Source organism: Buteo buteo, unplaced genomic scaffold, assembly GCF_964188355.1.
Source record: "Buteo buteo unplaced genomic scaffold, bButBut1.hap1.1 HAP1_SCAFFOLD_45, whole genome shotgun sequence".
Taxonomy (NCBI): domain Eukaryota; kingdom Metazoa; phylum Chordata; class Aves; order Accipitriformes; family Accipitridae; genus Buteo; species Buteo buteo.
In genome coordinates, this window is record NW_027439212.1 from 124,154 (window position 1) to 142,869 (window position 18,716).

Sequence of the window (18,716 nt, forward strand, 5' to 3'; positions counted from 1 at the left end):
TCCCTGATGAGATTGTGCTCCTCACCTTGGGCAAAATGGCCCGCAGACATGGTATGGCACCCTGGGCCTTGGGTAGAGATCTGTGATAACAAGGAGAAGGGATCCTCCCCCTCCCTAAACGCCCTGTGTTGAACTGGGGGGCTACGGAGTTGCCGTGCCTCCTTGCTCCGCGCCAGGGCCAGTTGGCAGCTCTGCCTTATCAGCCCGATCCCAGTTCCCAAAGGGTGGGAACCTGTTGGAGACAAACCCGCGGGGTCTTGGCCCCCCACCGTCCTCCCCGTTTCCCCAAAGGGCTTCCCCCCGGGGAAGGCAGCCCGTCCCACACCCTCCGGCACGTCCTGCGTGGCCCAGCAGCCCCAGCCCTGGCAGGGATGGACCCCAGTCTCCCGTGTCTCTCACCGACCCTCTCGGTCCCTCTGTCCCTGCCTCCTCTGCAGCCCTGCGGTGCATCCCCTTTGTGGGAATGACGCTGCTCGCCCTGCGCACCGTGCTGACCCAGGTGGGGAGCGGCGAGGTCCTGCATGCCATCTGCAGTGGTGAGTGTCGGCTCCTTGGCTGGGGTCTTAGGGGCAGGGGCGGCCTTCGATGCCTCCATGTGATCTCAGAGGGAACGTGGTGGGTGTGAGCCCGGGGCAATCCCAAACTGCAGCGAGTGTGTAGGAGGAGCGGGGGAAGGCCAGGAGGTTTCTGTGGGCGGGACGCGGCAGCGCTGCACGGAGAAACTCCTGGGTCCCTTCCCACGGTTTCTGTTCCCCCGCTTCCCTCTGGGATTAAACTCCCTACTCTGAAAGGGCGAGTATGAGGGAAGGGAAGGGAAAAGGGAAGGGAAAAGGGAAGGGAAGGGAAAAGGGAAGGGAAGGGTGTGCAGTTGGAAATGCTGGAGGGGAAGGGGCCGTTGAGGAGGAGAAGGTGCGATGGGTGTGAGGAGGAGAGAAACGGTGGGGTGTTTGAACCCAGGCACCTCAAGAGCACAGATTGCCCTTGGATCCAGGTCCAGATCCAGGGAAGCCCTGCTGAGCCTGGGACCGTCCTTAAAGCAGGCTTGGGCGTGAACGCAAGGTACCGTCCCTGCTGCAGACTCTCACATGCTCCCTTTTCCTTTGTCCTGGTGCAGTCCTGGAGCAATGGTCGAAAGGAGTCAGTACATACCTCTGCAGCTGGGAGCAATGCCCCTTCCCTCGCAAGGGGGTAGCACAGTTCTGTGAAGCCATTTACCCGGTCTTCCGCTATGTGGTGGCAAATTGGCTGGACTGCAAGGAGGAAGAGGTGAGAAGTGCTGCTTTCCACGCCCGGGGCTGCAGCAGGGATGTCCATGGCGCTGGGTCCGTCTGTGCCCAGTGGGGTGCGAGCAGAGGGCCGAGGGGAAGGGGGCTTCCCGACGGGAAGCAGCCGAGCCTTGGGGCCTTTCTGCAGGGAGGGCTGGGGTAGCAGGGTGGGGAAGTGCTCTCTCTCCTCTGGAGCGAGCCCTTCTTCTGCAGGGCAGAAGGGAAAGGGAAACCCCTCCCAGTGGGAAGGGCAGACCGGTGTTCAGGGGATGCTGAGCACTAGGCAGACCTTCAGCCCTCCAAGCGGAGCCTCTCCCTTCCCTCTTCAGGACAAGCAGGCTGTCCTCGGGGCAGTGGCTGCCATGCTGGGGGTCCTTCTGCATGAGGAGCAGCACCGAGAGCAGACCTGGGAGCAGCTCCTCTGGCTCCTGCAGCAATACCAGGAGGTCCGAGACAACTCCCGGCTCACCGAGGTGAGATGTTGCGCAGGGCCTGGCGTGGCTGCTGGGGTGGGTCTGCGCGAGTGCTAAGAGGCACTGGGGAGCTGTGGGGTGCCAGGAGGAGCTGGGAAGCCCTTAGAGAAGGAACAGGAAGAGCAGAGGAGGCCTGAGGTTTCCTGGGCTCTTTGGGCAGAAAAGGAGAAACCCGGGGCAGGGCGGGAGGGAGGCAAGAGTCCCTGGGGCTCATCTGCTCAGGAAGGGAGGCACTGCCAGCTCCCTGGGGCTCTGTGTGCAGGAAGAGCTTTGCCCGAATGCCCAGGGCCATGTCCAGTCCCATGCGGCGACTGGCGAGGTCTGATGAGTGGGAAACTGAGTTGTCAAGCCCGGGCTCCGTTCCGAGGAAAGAGACCCTCTTGATGCTGCTCTGCTCGTCAGGCTTTTCCCTGGGAGCTGATGTTAGGGGCTCCCCTTATCCCAGACGTGCTGGGTTTCTCCATTCCCAAGTGCCTTTAGGTGGCTTGAGCCTCCTCTTCCCCCCCGTTCTCTTGTAGAGCCTCAGCTATGTCCTGGAGATCCTGGAGGGAGTTCAGACCCCAATGCCGCAGGGCACGGCTCTTGCCATCAGCACCGCTGTGCGCCGCCAGGTAAGGGGAGCCCTGCGCCCTGCCGCAAGCCTGGGGCCTGCACCCATGATTGCCACGGAAGGGAAGGACCTGCCGGCTGGCAGGGCAGAGCAGGGCGTTCCTCCACTGGGACCTTCCTGCAGGCCTGGAGCATGCCAGGACTTCGATCCAGGTGCCATCTTAAGGCTGCAGGAGGCCTGATCCTGGCTGTTTGGAACGGGCCTGAGCGGCAGCCCGGTTCCCACAGCCATTTCCCTCTCGGCCAAGTCGCAGGAGGACTCTGGAGCGCCAGCACCCTGAGGGCAGCCTTTCAGCGCTGCTCAGCCTCAGCTCCTGGGCAGCCTGGGCTGCCGCAAACCTCTGTGTGTGCCCGGGGCCACCGTGGGGTGGGCTGGGTTTCGGCTGTGGGTCCCATGCCCAGAGTGCCCAGGGAGAGGAGAACGGAGAGCGCCATTACTTTTCGGTCCCTCTCAGCACTGATGCCGCTTTCTCTAAAATGGATCTTGCTCCCACAGCTCCCTGATGTGACCGAGGAGGCTGGCCCGGCCCAGAAGGCAGTGCTGTCCCGCTGCATCATGCTGCAGGGTAAGGAGAGGAGACTGGGCGATGGCCCGCCGTGCCGTGGCAGCTCTCTCCCTGTCCTTGGCTGTTGGGGACAGCTGCCTGCTGATGCAGAATGCGATTTCTTCCCCGCAGCACGAATGCGCCCCGAGGAGACAGGCATGTTTCTGCACTCCCAGCTGAGCGGTGGGAGTGAGGCCGGTCGCGTGGCAGCCCTGGGCCTGCTGGGAGCGCTGGCCCGCGCTGACGGTCAGTGCCACAGACCAGGGACGCAAGGCAGGGGTTGGGGCTGCTGGGCTGACAGCAGGAACGGGCCGAAAGTGGTGCACCTGCACCCAAAGGGAGCTGCGAAGAGCGGGTCCCCCAGCCGAGCTGACGCCCCGCAGCAGGGCTCTCCCCCGGCAGTTAGAAATGCCGGCACACCAGGGACGGCGCTCCACGGGCGTGTAACACAGGCAGGCTGGTGGGCGGGCAGGTGGGCTGCTTTGCACAGGAGCTGCTCGTACCCGTGCTGTTTCTCTTGTTCTCTCTGTTGCCATAGCCTTCGGTCCCTGTAAAATAGCCTCTGGAAGTGGGGTTGCTCCGACTACGCCGCTGCTTCCCGTGAAGCCAGTCAGGCCCCGCTCTTCTGTCCCATTGGAAGCTTCAGGGGATCCCTTCTGCCACTGGGGCTCTGCCTCAATGCACACCTCTCCGTATCTCTTCCAGCACCTGCGGTGAGAGAGAAGCTGCCCCAGCTGGTGGAGGCCATGCGCTCCTTGTGCAGTGACCCCAGTGCCCAGGTGAACTGGTTTGGGAAGAGAGGGTGCCACCAGGGGAGGCAGAGAAACCCTTTCCCTTGGGACAGAGCCAGAGGGCCTGGGGAAGTGCTGGCGCGTTGCCCAGGTGGTGGCTGATGGCTCCTCCCTGGGGAGAGCTGGCAGGGCAGAGCGGGGAGGTCTCTGGGCTCTGCGGGGCAAATGCCCGTCCAGCCTGGTGCTGAAGCCCAGCCCTGACGCCAGGAGCGAAAGCTTCTGCCGTGGCCTTGCCACCTCTCTGCGAGCCACAAAGGCGCAAACTCTTTGGGTTTTGAACAGGAGGGTCATAACCACACTCTCCCCTGGCAGGTGCGGAGGGCAGTTCTGGAGTTCAGCAGGGAGCTGCTCAGCTCCGGATCCCAGAGCTGCTGGCCATGGGATGTGGTGGGGCACATCTTCAGCGAGTTCAGCCGGACCTCGGGCACACTGGTAAGGGCAGAGCAGGACACCCAGGGCTGGTTGTTTTGACCAGTGCCTGGACCGTGCTGAGGGCTCCTGCCGGCGGCCTTGGCCTTGGAGAGCTCCATGCTGCAGAGCCATCGGCGCTGGCACTGCCGTCAGAGCCGCTTCCGAATGGCCGTTCCTCGTGGGTGTCTGTGCCGATGTTGGTGGAGATGTCAGTGGATGATGTGGGTTTACACCTCGGCATGCCACCCAGCACTGTGGTGCCGAGCTGTGCCCACGGGCGCCTTCGGCAAAGCCGCCTTGCAAAGGGAGCGTCTTGTAGGGGCAGGACATCTTCCGTCCTTAAATGCTGATGGACGGTGAGCAAAACACAGCCAGTGCGGACAGGTGGGCCTGGCTAGAGGAGCTTTCTGTGGTGTTCTCGTGCTCTGGCCCTCCAAAGCACACCCTGCCCACCCAGTAACAGTCTGGGGGCCCACATCCCTTCTGGCAAGGGGACGGGCCGTTTGGCAGTCCCTGTGGTGAGCGTTTCCCAGCATTCAGCTGGGTGCCCAGGAGGTGAAAGCTGGGGATGGCCGAGCCTCCCGCTGACTCGCCGAGGACATTCCCTCTGGCCGCACCTTCCCTCTAGCTGGGAGATCCATGTGCGTCACTCTGAGGCTCGGGGAGGCTCTGCTTTGGGAGCAGGGCAAAGGAAAGGGCTTCTGGGTGCTCCTCCACATCTGTCGGGCTGGGTGTGCTGCCTCCAGGGCTGGCACTGAGCACAGCCTTGCTGAAGGGCACGTTCCTCACCTCTGCTTTGGTGGCACGACAGCAGCATTTGGGCCCCAGGGGACGGAGTCGGCAAGCAGCGGCACTGTCTGCTCCCAGGCTTCCCAGTCCTTCCCAGGGTCTGGGACCCGGTCCTCGAGCTGGGTCCGTCTGGCCATCGGGAGGGGGGCAGGCACAGGAGCAAGAAGAGCACTGGTGAGGGGTGCCTGAGCCTCATCAGTTGGGAGCTGAAGGTAATTGGGGGTTTGCCAACTCTGTCTTACAGGTGGCAGGAGGCCTTTTTGCCTGGGAAAACCCAGAGGATGGAGCAATTCGAGCCCTGTGCCTGGACATCGTGGGCTCACTGGACGTCACTCTGAGAGGGATGACCAAAGTAAGTTGCCCTCTGTCCTGCTGCTGTGGCCGCTTCTTGCCTTCAGGACATTTTTCCGTGTGCTCCCCCATGCCCTGAACCTGTCCCCTCCTGCGCTGAAGCGCACCAGGCTCAGTGAAATGCAGACCGTCCTTTTCGTCTTCGCGCTGAGCGGAAATGCCAGTGTGGCGAATTGCCCGGTTCTTCTCTGCAGCTCCTGTGGCCGAGGCTGCTGCAGTACGTGGTGCCAGCCCAGTACAGCGGCATGCTGATCCCGCTCTCCCGCTGCCTCCGAGCCCTGGTTGAGAGACGGGAGAGAGCGGGGTGCGAGGAGGAGGAGGAGGAGCCGGATGCCATGGACTCCCAGGAGCAAGGTAGGAGCCCCAGCGAGTGCTGCTGCTGGGTTTGGCCAGGGGTCAGGCCAGCCCGCGTCTCCCTGCGCCCCACCAGCCCTGAGCAGGAGCCCAGGAAAAGCAAAGGGCAGAGACAGGCTCTGCTGCTGGGCACGAGGGGCTCTGCCCTGCGTGGCCCCTTGCCCGGCGCAGAGGCCTGGCTCTCCTGCTCGCAGCGCTCTCCTGGTGAGCCGGGGCTCGCTCCTGGCCGTGCTGGAGCTGCCTTCATCTCCTGCTGGGCAGCCCTGGGGAGCCCCCCAGCCAGCGCTATTGCAGCGCAGCTGCTCTCAGCCCTCAGCCCTGTGTGGGGCTATCGGAGGCGTGAGGCTCGTCGGCTCACCCAGCCTTTCTGCCTCCCCACAGCCCGGCTGCCGGCTCCCCAGGCCCTGCTGGCTCGACTGCTGGTGAGTAGCGGGGCCCTGGGGAAAGAGCTTTTCTGGCCAGGGGTGGTGGGAGATCCCGGGGTAGAGATGCTGTTGAGGCCAGCGCCGGGAGCCCCCAAGGAGGAGGCAGCATGCCCGAGCCCATCAGGGATCCCACTCCGTTCTCAGGGCTGGCAGCACCCTGGGTGAAGCCGTCGGCTGCCTGCTGCCAGCCAAGCGGCACCGAGCTCCCTCCCGAGCTCCCTCCTGGGAGAAGCTGTGGCTCTGGCGGCAGGAGCGACCCTTCTCTCCTGCCCTCCTCTAGGTGGTGGCGGCAGCTCCTTACCCGAGCCGCGAACGCGCAGTCGCTGCCTTGCAGCTGCTGCAGGCCCTCCACGGCAGGATCCACAGAGGCTTGGGGGCGGCGTGGGCGACCGAGATCCCCCTCCTGCTGCAGTACCTGGAAGGTAAAGTGCGGGTGGGGAGGGAGAGGCTGGAGGGGAGGGAGGGGGGCAGGAAAACGCAGCTGCCTGGCGCGACGGAGGGCAATTGTCCCCAGTTCCCCAGCACTTGCTCTGCTGCCTTTCCCCTTCCAGGGAGCCGGTGCTGAGGCTGGGGGCAGCTGTCCCCTGGCATCAGTTCGGCCCAGGGGATGGAGGGGGCCGTTGATGTCCCCTCGGAGGGCAGGTGTTGGCATCACCCAAGGATGGTGTCTGGGAGAGGGACGTGACTGGTGCTCCTGGAGGGGGTGCAGCCCTCGGCTTTGGAGGACCAAGTCCCCAGGCCAGGCGAGGTTTGCAGCAGCTGTCCTCGGCAGTAGCCTGGGAGAAGGGCTGGAAATGGGCAAAAGGCAATGGGTGGCTCGGGAGAAAATGTGTGTTGGGACTGGGTGGTTGGAGTTGTTGTGGGAGCTGCAGTCGCTCAGTGGGAATCTGCTGCGGCCAGTGCGTCCTTCCCCAGATTGAGTCAATGCCTCTGACGACCGCCCCTGGGATCCCTCCTGTGTCTTTGGCCTCGCAAGGGCTTTCGCGTAGGCCCTCTCTAGCCTGATGGCCTGGGACTTTTGGGAGGTCGGACTGCAGAGGAGAGCGCCAGACTCGTCTTTGGTGTGAGCTTAAATAGCTGCGAGAGCTTTTGCTTCCTCTTGCTTCCTAGGCAGAACTGAGAGCTCCCTGGCCTCTGCAGAGTGGGAGCGCCGTGTGCTTAAGGTATAGCATCCTTGCGGGGGGTGTCACAAATCGAGGGGGGAGAAGAGGCAGCAAAGTTGTGGGAGGAAGCTCGGGGCTGCTTGTGTAGGCACCAGGAGGTGGGGGCACCTCCTGAGCACCCTGCGCCTCCCCCGGCAGTAGGTGCCTGCCCACTCAAGAGGAGCTGCTGCCTGCACACGTGCCACGGCTGATGGCTAATGCCCTCTAACGCTGTGGCACGCGCCTTAGCGCTGCCTCCTCCTCTAAGTCCGGCCTGCCGGGGGGTCTCACATGAGGCGTTAGGAGAAGAGGGAAGCTGGTGAAAAGAGGCTTGGGTGGGGTGAGGGAGGAGACTGCCGTTCCCGGCAGCTCTCCCCCGCAGCATCCCGGGACACGTGAGCGTGGAAAGGGCCCTGGCCAAGGTCTGGGGAACACTCGCTTCCTTTCCCGTTCACACCAGTTTCTGCGAGCGTCGCTGGAGCCCGTGGAGGACAAGGCCTGGACCGTAGGCCTGAGCCAGGAGCTGAGCCAGCGGCTGGGCAGCTCTGCTGCCGGCTCCTGGGAGGAGGTGTGTGTCCTGCCCGGCACTGGGGCTGGAGCTGGCGCTGGTGCTCTGCCCACGCAGGCAGATTTCACTGCTTTCCTTTCCCTCGTCCCCAAAAGGCGTTTCCCCTGGGCTGCCCCAGCGGCTGGCCACAGCCTGGCATCGTGGCCGGCTCTGCCTGCTCCCGGAGGTGGTGGGGTCCATCTGGGGCCAGCCCTCTCCTGACGGGTCGGGCCATGACTGCATCTCGGGCTCGGCTTCTTCTCTTTCAGCTTTTCCTGTACAAGGCTCTTGGGACGGTGCTGGCAGCTTGTCAGGACCTCAGACACGTCCAAGGGCAGGTGCTGAGGTTCCTCCAGGAGACAAACCCTGTGGAGCTGTCTGAGGCCAAGGTGAGGTGATGCTCCTGTCCTGAGCAGCCCCTGGATTTTCCTGGGGGAGAGGGAGGGCTGCTCCTGGCCCAGCTCCAGACCTCCTTCCTTTCCCCGTTGCTGCTGTTTCCGGCTTGCTGCAACGTCCTGCCCGGCCACGGTCGCTGGCCACGGCTGAATGCCTGGACTGGAACCGACTCCCCGTTTCTCCGTGGTTGCAGGGAATGATTTCTGTTGTGTCCCACGCTGCCGAGAGCCACTTCCACCTGGTCTTGGGCACGGTGACTATGTTCTCTGCCGCTTTCACCAGAGACTGGTCCCGCCAGGCTTCCACGGGCTGGGAGGTAAAGGAACGAGGGGCTTGCTGGTTGGCTTTCCTTTTTTGGCCTTCTTTCCACTTCTACGCCTGCAGCAGCCACCCTGTGGCAGCTGCCTTGAGATTAACCTTCTTGGAAGAGCTACCCGAGACCTGTGTTTCAGAGGGGACATCCTGGCCTTGGGGCCCCTGAGGGGTCTCTGGAGAGGATGGGGTTTGGCACCTGGTGGATCAGAGCCACCCAGCTGGGGCAGCTGCAGCAGTTGCTTGCTTGCTTGCTTGCTCGCAGCCACATTGCCCTGACTTAACTTCAGCAGGAGCTGGTGACAAGGGGGTGGGCACAGTGTGACACTCTGCCCCTTCCTCAAAGCTGAGGGCTGGGAGCAGGAGCCTGGTGAGGTCTCGTTGGCTCTGCTCCCCACCTGGGGGCTGTGGGGAAGCCTTTCTGGGCAGGGCAGGGCCCTGCAGAGAGAGCAGTGCAGCCTGGCCTGGGGAGGTGAGCAGACCGGGCTCATCTGCGCCACTGACCCGCACAGGCTGCACGGCTCTGAGCAGGACCGTGACAGGCTATGTCGGGTACCTGTCCGCAGAAAGGTTCCAGACAGCTCCCCGGCCTCTCGAGTCAGTGGTATAACAGCCAGCAGCGTGTGTGATGCTGGCTGCACCTCCTCCCTCTCCGAGAGAGAGAACTCAAGCTGCGGGGTGGGAACAACTCCCAGCCCCAGCACTCGCAGCTCGGGGAGCTGCTGGGAGGTGCTGGGGGAAACAAAGAGCTGGCGAGGGTGCGGGGCAGGGCCTGCCGCAGGAGCCCGCCGCAGGAGTCCCGGGGCTGATGTCTCAGGGCATCTCTGTCGACACAGGTACAGCGGCGGCAGAAGATGGAGCGAACCCGGACCATTCGTGCTGCTCTCATGCGCACCTACAGCGGCATTGCGCTGCATGCCCCCAAGGAGCAGCTGCTCACCTGTGTGGATAAAGAAATCATGGGCAACATCCTGAGGCTCTCCAGAGATAAAGAGAGGGTAGGAGCACAGGGCGCGTAGGGTGGGGATGCCCGGGTGCCCCAGCTCCGGCCCCTCGGGGCTGGGGTGTACCGAGATGGGCGGTCTCTTCCTAAAGACCTCCCAAGGAGGGGTTTGTCCTCAGTGTCCAGATGCAAGCCCTCTGTGGCTTCTCCCTGCCCGTGCTCCTCTTCCACCTCTCAGCCCTTCAAAGAGTTCAAGGGGTGCTTTGCTCTCTTTGGCCTCAGGACTTGCAGCTCAAGCTCGCCCTGGTGCAGAGCATCACCGAGGTCAGTTGTGCCATCCAGGCTGTGGGCGACTGCGGCAGCTTTGAGCTCTCCTTAAAGCAGGAGGCGATGCGGACCCTGCTGGTGAGTGTCCGTAGCTGGAGCCGTCACACGGGGGAGTTTTAGGCTGTGCCGTCAGCCTGGTTTCCCCAGAGGCATGATGGCCTCTCGGCTTCACGCGAGCTCCTGGAGCTGTGTCCGCAGCTGGTGGGGCCCTTGGGTGCTGGTACTGGGTGGCTGTGGCTGAGGAGCAGGGTCCCTCCTGCAGTGCCTTTGTGCCTTTGGGGTTCCGTGGGGGAGATGGGGCAGCGTCTGCCCAAGCCTGGCAGCAGAGCCTGTCCCCGGGGCGGCGGGAGGGCTGTCCCGTGTCCCTGCCCGCTGCCAACTCTGCACTTGTCTCTGGGACTTGCAGGACTGGATAAAGAGGGAGCCCTGGGACTCCCTGGTGTATGGAGTGTTTCAGGCCCTGGAGGAGTTGAGGTGAGGTCTGTTCCCCAGGCTCTGGGCACTCCCAGTGTGCCCCAGCCCAGCTTGAGCATGGGGCCAGGAGCTGCTGGGGCTGTGGAGTGTTCCCCATTCCAGGTGTCTCCCAGAAGAAGGGAGCCCCAGGGGTTCCTTAACCTGGGGGGGGTGGGGGGGTTGCCTGCTGCCTGGGAGGAGGTAGGAATTGCTGGAGCTGAAGGCAGTGCTCGCTGGCATGGGCTGGGGGGGTTGGATTTGGGGCCCTCGATTAGGAGGGACTCAGTTGTGGTTTAAACCACCCTGGAGAGGGCTAGTAAATCCCCTTTCTGTTTTGTCTCCCTTCTTCCTCTGGCCAGCAAGCTGAGGCCGCCTCTGAGCGGGAAGGAAAATGGCAACCTGCTGGCAGTGTGCTGCCAGAGTGTTTTGTCCCATCCTTCCGAGGAGCAGATGAAAAAGGGAAGGAAGAGTGTGAGGGCAGCTGTGAACATGGAGGTACCCACCGGCCAGTGCCTGCCCACCTCTGGGTCAGGATCCCACCTCAGCACGCCCTGGCAGCCCCCATGATGCATAGCCTCAGCTCTCCTTTGCTGCTTTTAGCTTCTGCACAGGAGAGGCATGGAAGATCTGGGCCACCTCATAGAAACCCTTCTGGAGGCTGAGGCGGCCTCTGCCTGCTTTTGCAAAGTGTTCCACGTGAGTAGCCACGGGGCAACAGGGAAAGCGTTGCCAGGGCAGAGAATCGAGACCTTAGTGGGTGATAGGAGGTGGATACCTTTCCTCCAGACAAATGGGGCTTTGGCTCCTTGCTCTGGGGCTGTGCATCTGGCCGGGGCTGGGGGTCAGGAGTGCCTGGCCACTGCAGCCTCAGGACAGGCAGCGAAGTGGGCCCTGGTGGAGGGAAAGCCAAGAGCCAGCCCTGAGCTGGGCGAGAGCAGCCCTGGGGGGAAGGCCGGAGCAGGGAGACGCCAGCAGGGAAGCAAGACCTGACACAGGGCAGAGGCGGCTGCATAGCGCGAGGCGGTGAAGGCTGCAGGGCCGGTGCTTGGTGGGGCGGGGGATGCGCCAGGAAGGGGCCAGAGAAGAAGGGAGAGGGAGAGGGATCTCGGGGAGAGAAAGATTCCTGTTGCGAGAGAGATGCCCCCTGCCCCAGGTCCTGAAGGGCTGGCTCACCTCAGCCAAAGAATGGGAGCGGGAGAGAGCCCTGCGGGTTTGCACCCATGTGCTGGGCGCTTGCAAGGAGCGATGTGAGCTCACGGTGAGTAGGGACCCTCCGCGTGCCCTGGTGCCCCATTCCCACCATTCGTGGCCCTGGAAAGGAGCCCTGCCCAGCTGGGTGCTGGCTTTCGGGGGCCCTGGGATTATGGGGCAGCCCTTCTGCCTGGTCGCTGCCCAGGGAGCAGGCTGGGCAGTAGAGGCGAGCGGGCGCTGGGACTGCCTGCAACCTTTTTCCTGCTGCTGTCCCCTGCAGAGAGGATGTCCCTACAAGCAGTTCGGCTCCCTGGTGGGACTGCTGGGGTCTCTGACCAGCGACTGCCTGGACACGTGCCACCAGAGGGCATGGGTCTGCCTTGGCTACCTTCTCCAAATGCAAGGTGAGGAGAGCAGGCGCTTCCCAGCCTTGCTCAGCCCGATCCTCCCTCCCTCCCTTCCTGGCCTGGCGCCACCGGGGTCCCGTGGAGGGAAGGGGGAGGCAACGTGCTGGGCTGGTTTTGTGCCCCCACCCTGTTAGCCCTCTGCCCCCCTGCCCATCTCAGGAAGGATCCCTGAGAGAGTGTTGCCGAGTCCCACCTCCCCGGGGCGTGCGTGAGGTTGGGTGGTCAGGGCCATCCCTCACTGCTGTCTGAGAGCAGGACGTCGTCACCAATGCTGGGGACTGTCCCCCTCCACGTCTGTCCCTCTCCACGGTCCAGGCAGGAGAGACAGAGGGTGGTCAGACAACTCGCTCGGATGAGGTCCCCGACGTTTCAGAGGGTGCCTTCCCCCTCGCTCCCTGCCTTCAGCCTGGAGAGACAGGCAGCTACCCAGGCAGTCTCCAAAGTCATCCCTGGCAGGGAAGAAATCTCCTGGGGAGCACAAGAGAGGAAGCCAATTTGCTGCCCAGAGCAAACTGGGCAGGGAGGAGGGATCTGAGCTGCAGGCCCAGAGCGTGCTGCAAAGGGTTGTGTTTGCACCCTTTCCTCTTCAGGCAGCAGGGTCTGCCTGTGCTGAGGAAGTCACAGGGAGGTTTCCTGCCTCCCAGAGACGATGGCGGCCTGTGTGGGAATAGGGGACGCAGCTGCTAGGAGCAGAGGCTGCTGAAACCCTGAAGCCCCAGCAAAAGGTTTAAGGAGGAAGAGGGCTCTTTCCAGCCCGGGGTTTGTCAGCCATTTATCAGGCTCAGGAAATCCCGCTGCCCCAAGTTCAGGAGGGCCCTGGCTTTCCCTGTGGCCTTCCCTGCCACCACGGGGGTTCTCCTTTATTGGTATCTGGGGCCAGAGGTTGGCTTTCTGTAGACGTGACTCCTCTTCTCTCCTGCTGTTTGTTCCAGCCAAGAGCATGAAGGTGCCGCAGGCAGATGAGATCCGGTGCCTTTGTGAGGAGCTGAACAGCCCGGACACCGAGACTTTTGCGGAGACCTGTACCCAAATAACAAAGGTAACTGGCCCCGAAACAGTGGGGTGGGGGCCCAGCTCCTGGGCTCCTGCACGTCTCCCTGCTCCCCTCCAGAGTCTCTGTCTCCAGAGCGGGCTGTCCAGGACAGCTGTTGTTAGCAAGTAGCAGGAGGCTCTGAGGCAAGACCGTCCTTTAAGGCACGCTGGAGCAGACACCGTGATGTGTGCGTTTGCACACACGTGTGCGTGCGTGAGTGCTCTTGTCAGAATACCAATTTGGTATATAAGCAAACAACAAGGGGGTAGACACTTCCAAATCGGTTAGCTGCACCAGATGTAAACAGCACTGTAGGCACAGCAGGAGGGCCAAGAGACTGGCCCCTCCGTGACTGCTGAACTAACAGTCCCGTCAAGTTGCCTTTCCTTTCCGAATCGCTGGGGCAGAGCTGTGATGCGGGCTCTCCTGTTCCTGACTTCTCTCCAGGCTGTTTGCAGGTGCATCCCTGCAGCACAGGCTGTGGACTTTCTGACTGCCATCCTGGACAGCTTGCTGCATGTCATGCCCCCACGTGCAAGAGCAGTGAGAAAGTGGGTGTTCATCTTCCTGGTGGAATGCAGAGAGGAGATAGTCCAGGAGGTAAAGGAGAGCTTTTTTTCCATTAGACTTCGTCTTTTCTCCTGTTGGCTGTTGCACTGCACCCTGTGCAGTTGGCATGGGCTCAAGAAATGCCGCCTGTGTGCCGAGCCAAGGGGCTCCTGATGGTCCGAGTCGTGCATTAGCACCCGCTGCTGGCGCCTGCTCCGGCTGGTGACAAGGCTATGGGCACTTCTTGTCCAAAGGCTGCCATTGGTCCGGGTCCTTCCCATGAGTGAGGCACTGGGAGGCACCAGCCTTGCCATTCCTCCCCTTCCTCTGGGGTCACTGTCAGTCCTCCCTGCCCTGGGACCCACCTCACCCTTCTCTTTCTTCACTGGTCCCCAATTCCATCTACTCTGAGCTTTGCTGGGCACGCTAGGTTTTCCACAGGTTGCATAGTTGTTCATTGCTCTCACTGCTTTCCCCGACTGTGGTGTTACCCAGCCTGTGAGGTGCCCTTCCTTTAGCCACTAGTTGCTGCCCATCTGTAGCCTGGGAGCCTCTGGCCTCGTGCTGTGCCTGCCCTTTCAAGGCTCCTGTTCTCCTCCGCTCACGCTCTGCTGCGCTCCGCTTGGGCTCTAGGGCCACCAGTGGCTCAAGCAGTGCAGACTAACTCAGTCTCAGGAGGGTAGAGGCAAGGAAAAGCGTCCCTGGAGAACGGGGTTCCTCTGGAAGGAGACACGTGCGCTTGCAGAGGCCCTGCAAGGCATCTGCGGGGTCTCAAAGAGCGTGTTTGGTCGTGGTCTTGCATCGCTACGGACACATGGGGAGAGTTAGCCAAGCGCTGAGCGTGAAATGGGTCCGTGTCCTCTGTGTGCACACAGGGCACGCAGCCGCTCATGGGGTTGGGCCTGGGCACATGCAGCGACCGAGGCTGTGCATGTGAGCGTGTGCATGCGTGTGCGTGTGTGCATGCAGGTGCACGATTGCCAAGAGCACACTGGGCTCCAGATGTGAGCCAGGGTCAGGCAGGGTGGAAGGCGTGAGGTTTCGAGCTGGATCTGGACTCTGTGTCGAGGCAGCAGGCATCGCTCATGTGCCGAATGACTCTGCCTGGGCCCCACAGGAGGGGGTAAAGGAGCCCTTCTTTCTCCTCTTCTTCCATTCAGGTGCCAAAAATCCTGAACACCCTTTACAGCTACATGCAGCAGAGCACCCACAGGCCCTTCCTGCTCCGTGCAGTGTTTCTCCTCACCCGCTTTCACCAGGAGCCTGTAATCAGCAGTCTCCTCCAGAAGAGTCTGCTCATGGACAGGTACGGGCACTACCCACCTCCCCACTGTAGTCAAACAGGGACCCTGCAGCTTCCTTGCCCTGGGGGGGTCCGGTTGAGAAGCAGGTCTTTTTTTTCTGCCCAAGCAGTCTGGAGTGTTGCAAGACTGCGTGCTTGTGTCTCTGCTGTGAGTGGGGCATTGTAAGCCGCACTGCAGGTGAGGAGGTTTGAGGGCACCGCAGGACCGCAAGGATACGGGCTCAGGGGTGAACGTCTCTTCCCTTGCAGTGACACGGTGGAGCTGTGGAGGAGCCTGGGGAGAAGCATCCTTGGGATTCAGATCCTGAGGTGCTTAGTGGAGAAATTAAACAGAGCAGGAAACGACCGCCTGGGGACGGACCCCTCCCCTTGTGAGCAGCACAGCTGTCAGACTGCTCTGGAGACTCTGACGGTACGTTCAACGGCAGACACCTTTCTGCAGCTCGGCATCTGCTTGCTAACTCACGCTTGGGCGCAAGGGAGTCAGGTGCCCTTTGCGGGTGCCCGTGGAGATTCGCAGGGCGCTGTGCTGGGCCGGCCTCAAGGAGTGTGGGGAGCCAGGGCAGTTTGGTACTCCTGAGCCACAAGGCTGTCGCAGAAGTGACAAGTGCGGACAGTGACCCCCCACCCTGGGCAGGCGGGGGAACCAGGCTGGTGGGAAAAGGCCTTCCCTGAACAGGTGGTTCTTGGTCATGTTTCTCTGCAGATCACCCGTGCCATCTCCGAGGTGGTGTTTGCCCTGAGGAGCACGGAGGAGCTCAGGCGACTGCTTCCCCACCTCCTTCCCAGCCTGCTCAGGTGGGCCAGTGAAATGCTGGGTGGGGAGAGGCAGCTTTTGCTCATGACCAGCTGGAAACAACTGCATGTGGAGAAGCCGTGCAGGTAAAGAGCCGAAGGGGCAGATGGAGGGGCTGGCTTCAGTTCCCCGTGCCAAGGCATGTGCCTTTGTGGGGTTGAGGGAGGGCTTCGCCTGCCCCACTTCCTAGATGTGGAAAGCGGTCGTCGCGGTTGGTTTTACTTCTGTTCCTTCGTGGAGCAACTCCAGCTCCCAGGCAGGAAGGTCTTACGCAGCTCATACTGCGGATGGCCGTCCTCTTGCCTCCTGCATACCCTTGTGTGCACAATAGCATTGCACTCCCTCAACGGACCCCCGCTGGAGCAGTGACTCTTGCGGGCACTGGTGTCATTCTTGGCCAAAGGCTGGTGGGAAGAGGTATGAGGTGTTGGCCTTGGTTGACACCTAGCGTGGAGTCAGTCTAGAGGCGTGGGTTTTCTTCTGCTTCGGTGGGTCTGGGGCATGAAGAAAATGCCAGTGTCGTTAGCTGCAGTCTGGAAGGCTGTGAAGCATCATTCCAGGGGTATTTAGCTCTGCTGCAGATCAGTCTTCCCCGAACCTGCTGCGATTTGAGAGTTCTTGGGGTTTCTGGCGGTGGTGCTCTTTGGACTTGTTTTGTTTGATTGGGTTTGTTTATTTTGCACTTTGTTTCTTTTGCCAGGATTTTCCTTTCAGCTATAAAGTTGGTGCTGGGCAAATGCATGGCGCAGAAATGGACGCAGCTGCTCGAGATTTGGGGAGTGTGGGCTCGCCTGGAAGTCCCCGTGGCTCACCCTGAGGGGGTGCGTCTCCTGACCAGGTAAGAGCCCCAGGGATGCATCTGGCCAACTCCTGCAGGGCTGTGCCCAGGGAAATGGCCGCTGGGACCCTCCCGGCGTGCCCGGGAAGCCGTCGGGAGCTGAAGAATAGTGTCTGCATCAGCGCAAGTGAATTTTGGAGGCCCGGCCTGTGGCCTTCCTGGGTAACTGTGTCCCTCGCTTGTGACCCCTGCGCAGTGTCCTGCTCAACGCTGGAGTCGTCTCCCCCTGTCTGGTGAAGAACCTCTTGCCGTGGCTGAATTCCTGCTCAGTTCAGCTGCGGATGACAGCTACAGCTTTCTTTGCTGAGGTAAGGCAGGAGATGGGGAAGGAAGGGGTCAGAGGACTTTTACCGAGATACTGCTGCTTGGGATGTCTTTTTTTGTGGGAAGATCCCTGGCGAACGGGTCCCTGGAGCGGGGTGGCCAGGGGAGCACCTGGCCGGGACCAGGTCCCCACGGCGCTGCCTGTGGTGTTGTTCCAGATCTCTCGGGACCGCAGGACGACAGGGACCTCCGAGCGAGGCAGGCACTAGAGCAATCCCTCCGCAATACCTGGCCCCAGCCAGCACCACGGAGTTAATTAAAGCTCATCAAAAGACACCGAAAGGGGAGTGTATCTGTTCTTTCCCTAATAGCACCCTGGCAGCTGGTGAGACAACGTGTGGGTGACACCGAGGCTGGGGGCTGCCAGCTGTGGGGCCCCTCTCAGATCTTCCCGGGCTGGGGACAATGGAGTCATGCCAGGACAGAGCCCAGAGCAGGGGTCTCCCCGTGGGGTCCTGGGGCCTTGGCGTGCCCTCCCACTGCCCATGGGGATCCCCTCGCCACCCCTCCCACCGCGGCACGACCACCTCCAGCACCAGCCCGCGCTGGTGCAGGGAACAGCCCGCGAGAGCCCCGACCGTATCGCCACAGCAGGCTTCGCCCTCCCGGTGTCCCATCACGCTGGGACCCCCCACAGCACTGCCCAGTGACACACTGGGGGGAGTAGGGGGCACTGGGGGGAACCGAGGGGGTCACAGGAGGTTACAGGTGTGTGGGCAGGGGGCGGAAGGGGGGCACTGGGGGACGAGTGGGGAATGGCGGGGGGACCTTAAAGGGTCAGCAGCGGCACAGGGGCCGAGCAGAGGGACGGAGAGTAGCATCTGGCTGGCCCATCGGACCCCTGCCCGTTAACCCAGGCCCCACTGGTGCTGTTCCTCACCCCCAGCGAGCCTCCGCACATCTGCAGGGGGCAGGGGCAGCTCCACACAGGGAGGCCACCAGCAGAGACGTGGTTTTGTCCCTTGGGCTGCTGTGCACGCTGGCCCGGCTGCGAGCCCACGTGAGCCTCAGCCCCCTGTCCCGCGGGTCCCACCACACGCGCGTGACCCAAACGGAACGCTCTGCAAAGTTCGCTCAAAGGAAGCACGTGCTTCCGCCTTGCCCAGTCCTTCCTAAAGGTGTTCCTTGGTAAAGGTGAGGATGTAAGCGGGAACGGAGCCCCTTTCTGGGTTGAACAGCAGGCTGAGGGGGGCTCCTGCTGTGGCGGGGGCACCGGCAAGGGCCAAGCTGGCCAGTCTTCCTTCGTCCCGGTCTTCAGAGGTGGCAACCTCCTGCGTGCTCTGGGCTGGCACAGCCTTGCCCGTGAGCCAGAGGAAGCTTCCCTCTCCCCGAGTCCAGAGTCCTGCCCCATACACGGCACCCTGGGGCAAAGGGCAGAGGAACCAAGAGGTTCCCCTCCTTCGCAGGGTCCCCAGCGTCAGCTGTAGCATCGCGCCTATCCTTTGTAGTGCCCAGAGCCTCCTGTTTCGGGCCGAAATCCTCGGTTTTCGGGTCCAAACCCGCCTTTGATGACCCCCAGCCTTTCCTCAGGGCCCACAGCTCCATGCTGAGGCTCTCAGCCCTAAAGGTGGAGTTCGTTGCCTGGCAACCTCCACCCAGCAGTCCCTGGGGAGTCAGTGGGCCCAGGACAGCCAATCGCATTTGAGGAGGCGGGGGCAAGGCATGTGATCGATAGGTAACCCACCAGTCAAGCTTCGAGGCCTGCAGGAGAGGTGGCAAGAGGGGAAAAAGCCGGGCTCCCTGCCGGGTGTGTGTGGGGGGGGGGGTGTTGGTTGGAGGCGGGGCATGCCCGCTCCACCAATCACAGCTGGCAAGAGCAAAGCAGAGATGACTGATGAGCCGCCTGACCCATCACTGGATGGGAGGAGCGATCTCATGCAGCCAATCGGAGGAAACATCGCCTCAGGGAAGGGCGGGCCCCAAAGCAGGGCACAGTGGCAGCCGAGGGGAGCGATCCTCCGAGGCAGCACCGCCTGAAGGGAGGAGACTGGCAGCCCTCCCCAGCTGTGCTGACCCATGGGAGAAGAAGGTGGGGCCTTCTCCTGGGGCCAGGAGTTTCCTCTAGGCACCTGCAGTGCCGAGGGCTCCGGCAGTCCTGGGAGCTGAGTGTGCCAGGCGCAGGGCAAGCGGCTGAGCTGGGCG

The 18,716-nt window shown here is 62.4% G+C and overlaps 2 protein-coding genes across 2 annotated transcripts; both read left to right on the plus strand.

Annotated features, from left to right (window-relative positions):
* Window positions 1-360: 360 nt before the first annotated feature.
* LOC142027636 (maestro heat-like repeat-containing protein family member 2B) lies at window positions 361-10,733 on the plus strand. Its single transcript, XM_075021933.1, has 19 exons — window positions 361-536; window positions 1,115-1,266; window positions 1,595-1,738; window positions 2,257-2,349; window positions 2,844-2,913; window positions 3,025-3,138; window positions 3,598-3,671; window positions 3,996-4,115; window positions 5,128-5,235; window positions 5,429-6,115; window positions 6,294-6,435; window positions 7,124-7,176; window positions 7,616-7,723; window positions 7,972-8,091; window positions 8,292-8,414; window positions 9,247-9,408; window positions 9,636-9,758; window positions 10,087-10,154; window positions 10,493-10,733. Exons 1-19 carry the CDS (start codon window positions 464-466, stop codon window positions 10,698-10,700), a joined length of 2,742 nt encoding a protein of 913 aa, XP_074878034.1. The 5' UTR covers window positions 361-463; the 3' UTR covers window positions 10,701-10,733.
* An 18-nt stretch (window positions 10,734-10,751) lies between these two features.
* LOC142027637 (maestro heat-like repeat-containing protein family member 2B) lies at window positions 10,752-18,277 on the plus strand. The gene is made up of 11 exons (XM_075021934.1): window positions 10,752-10,829; window positions 11,287-11,391; window positions 11,605-11,728; window positions 12,664-12,770; window positions 13,212-13,364; window positions 14,474-14,619; window positions 14,866-15,028; window positions 15,323-15,498; window positions 16,113-16,250; window positions 16,447-16,558; window positions 16,733-18,277. The coding sequence occupies exons 1-11, from the start codon at window positions 10,752-10,754 to the stop codon at window positions 16,781-16,783; spliced, it is 1,353 nt and encodes a 450-aa protein (XP_074878035.1). The 3' UTR covers window positions 16,784-18,277.
* Window positions 18,278-18,716: the final 439 nt, after the last annotated feature.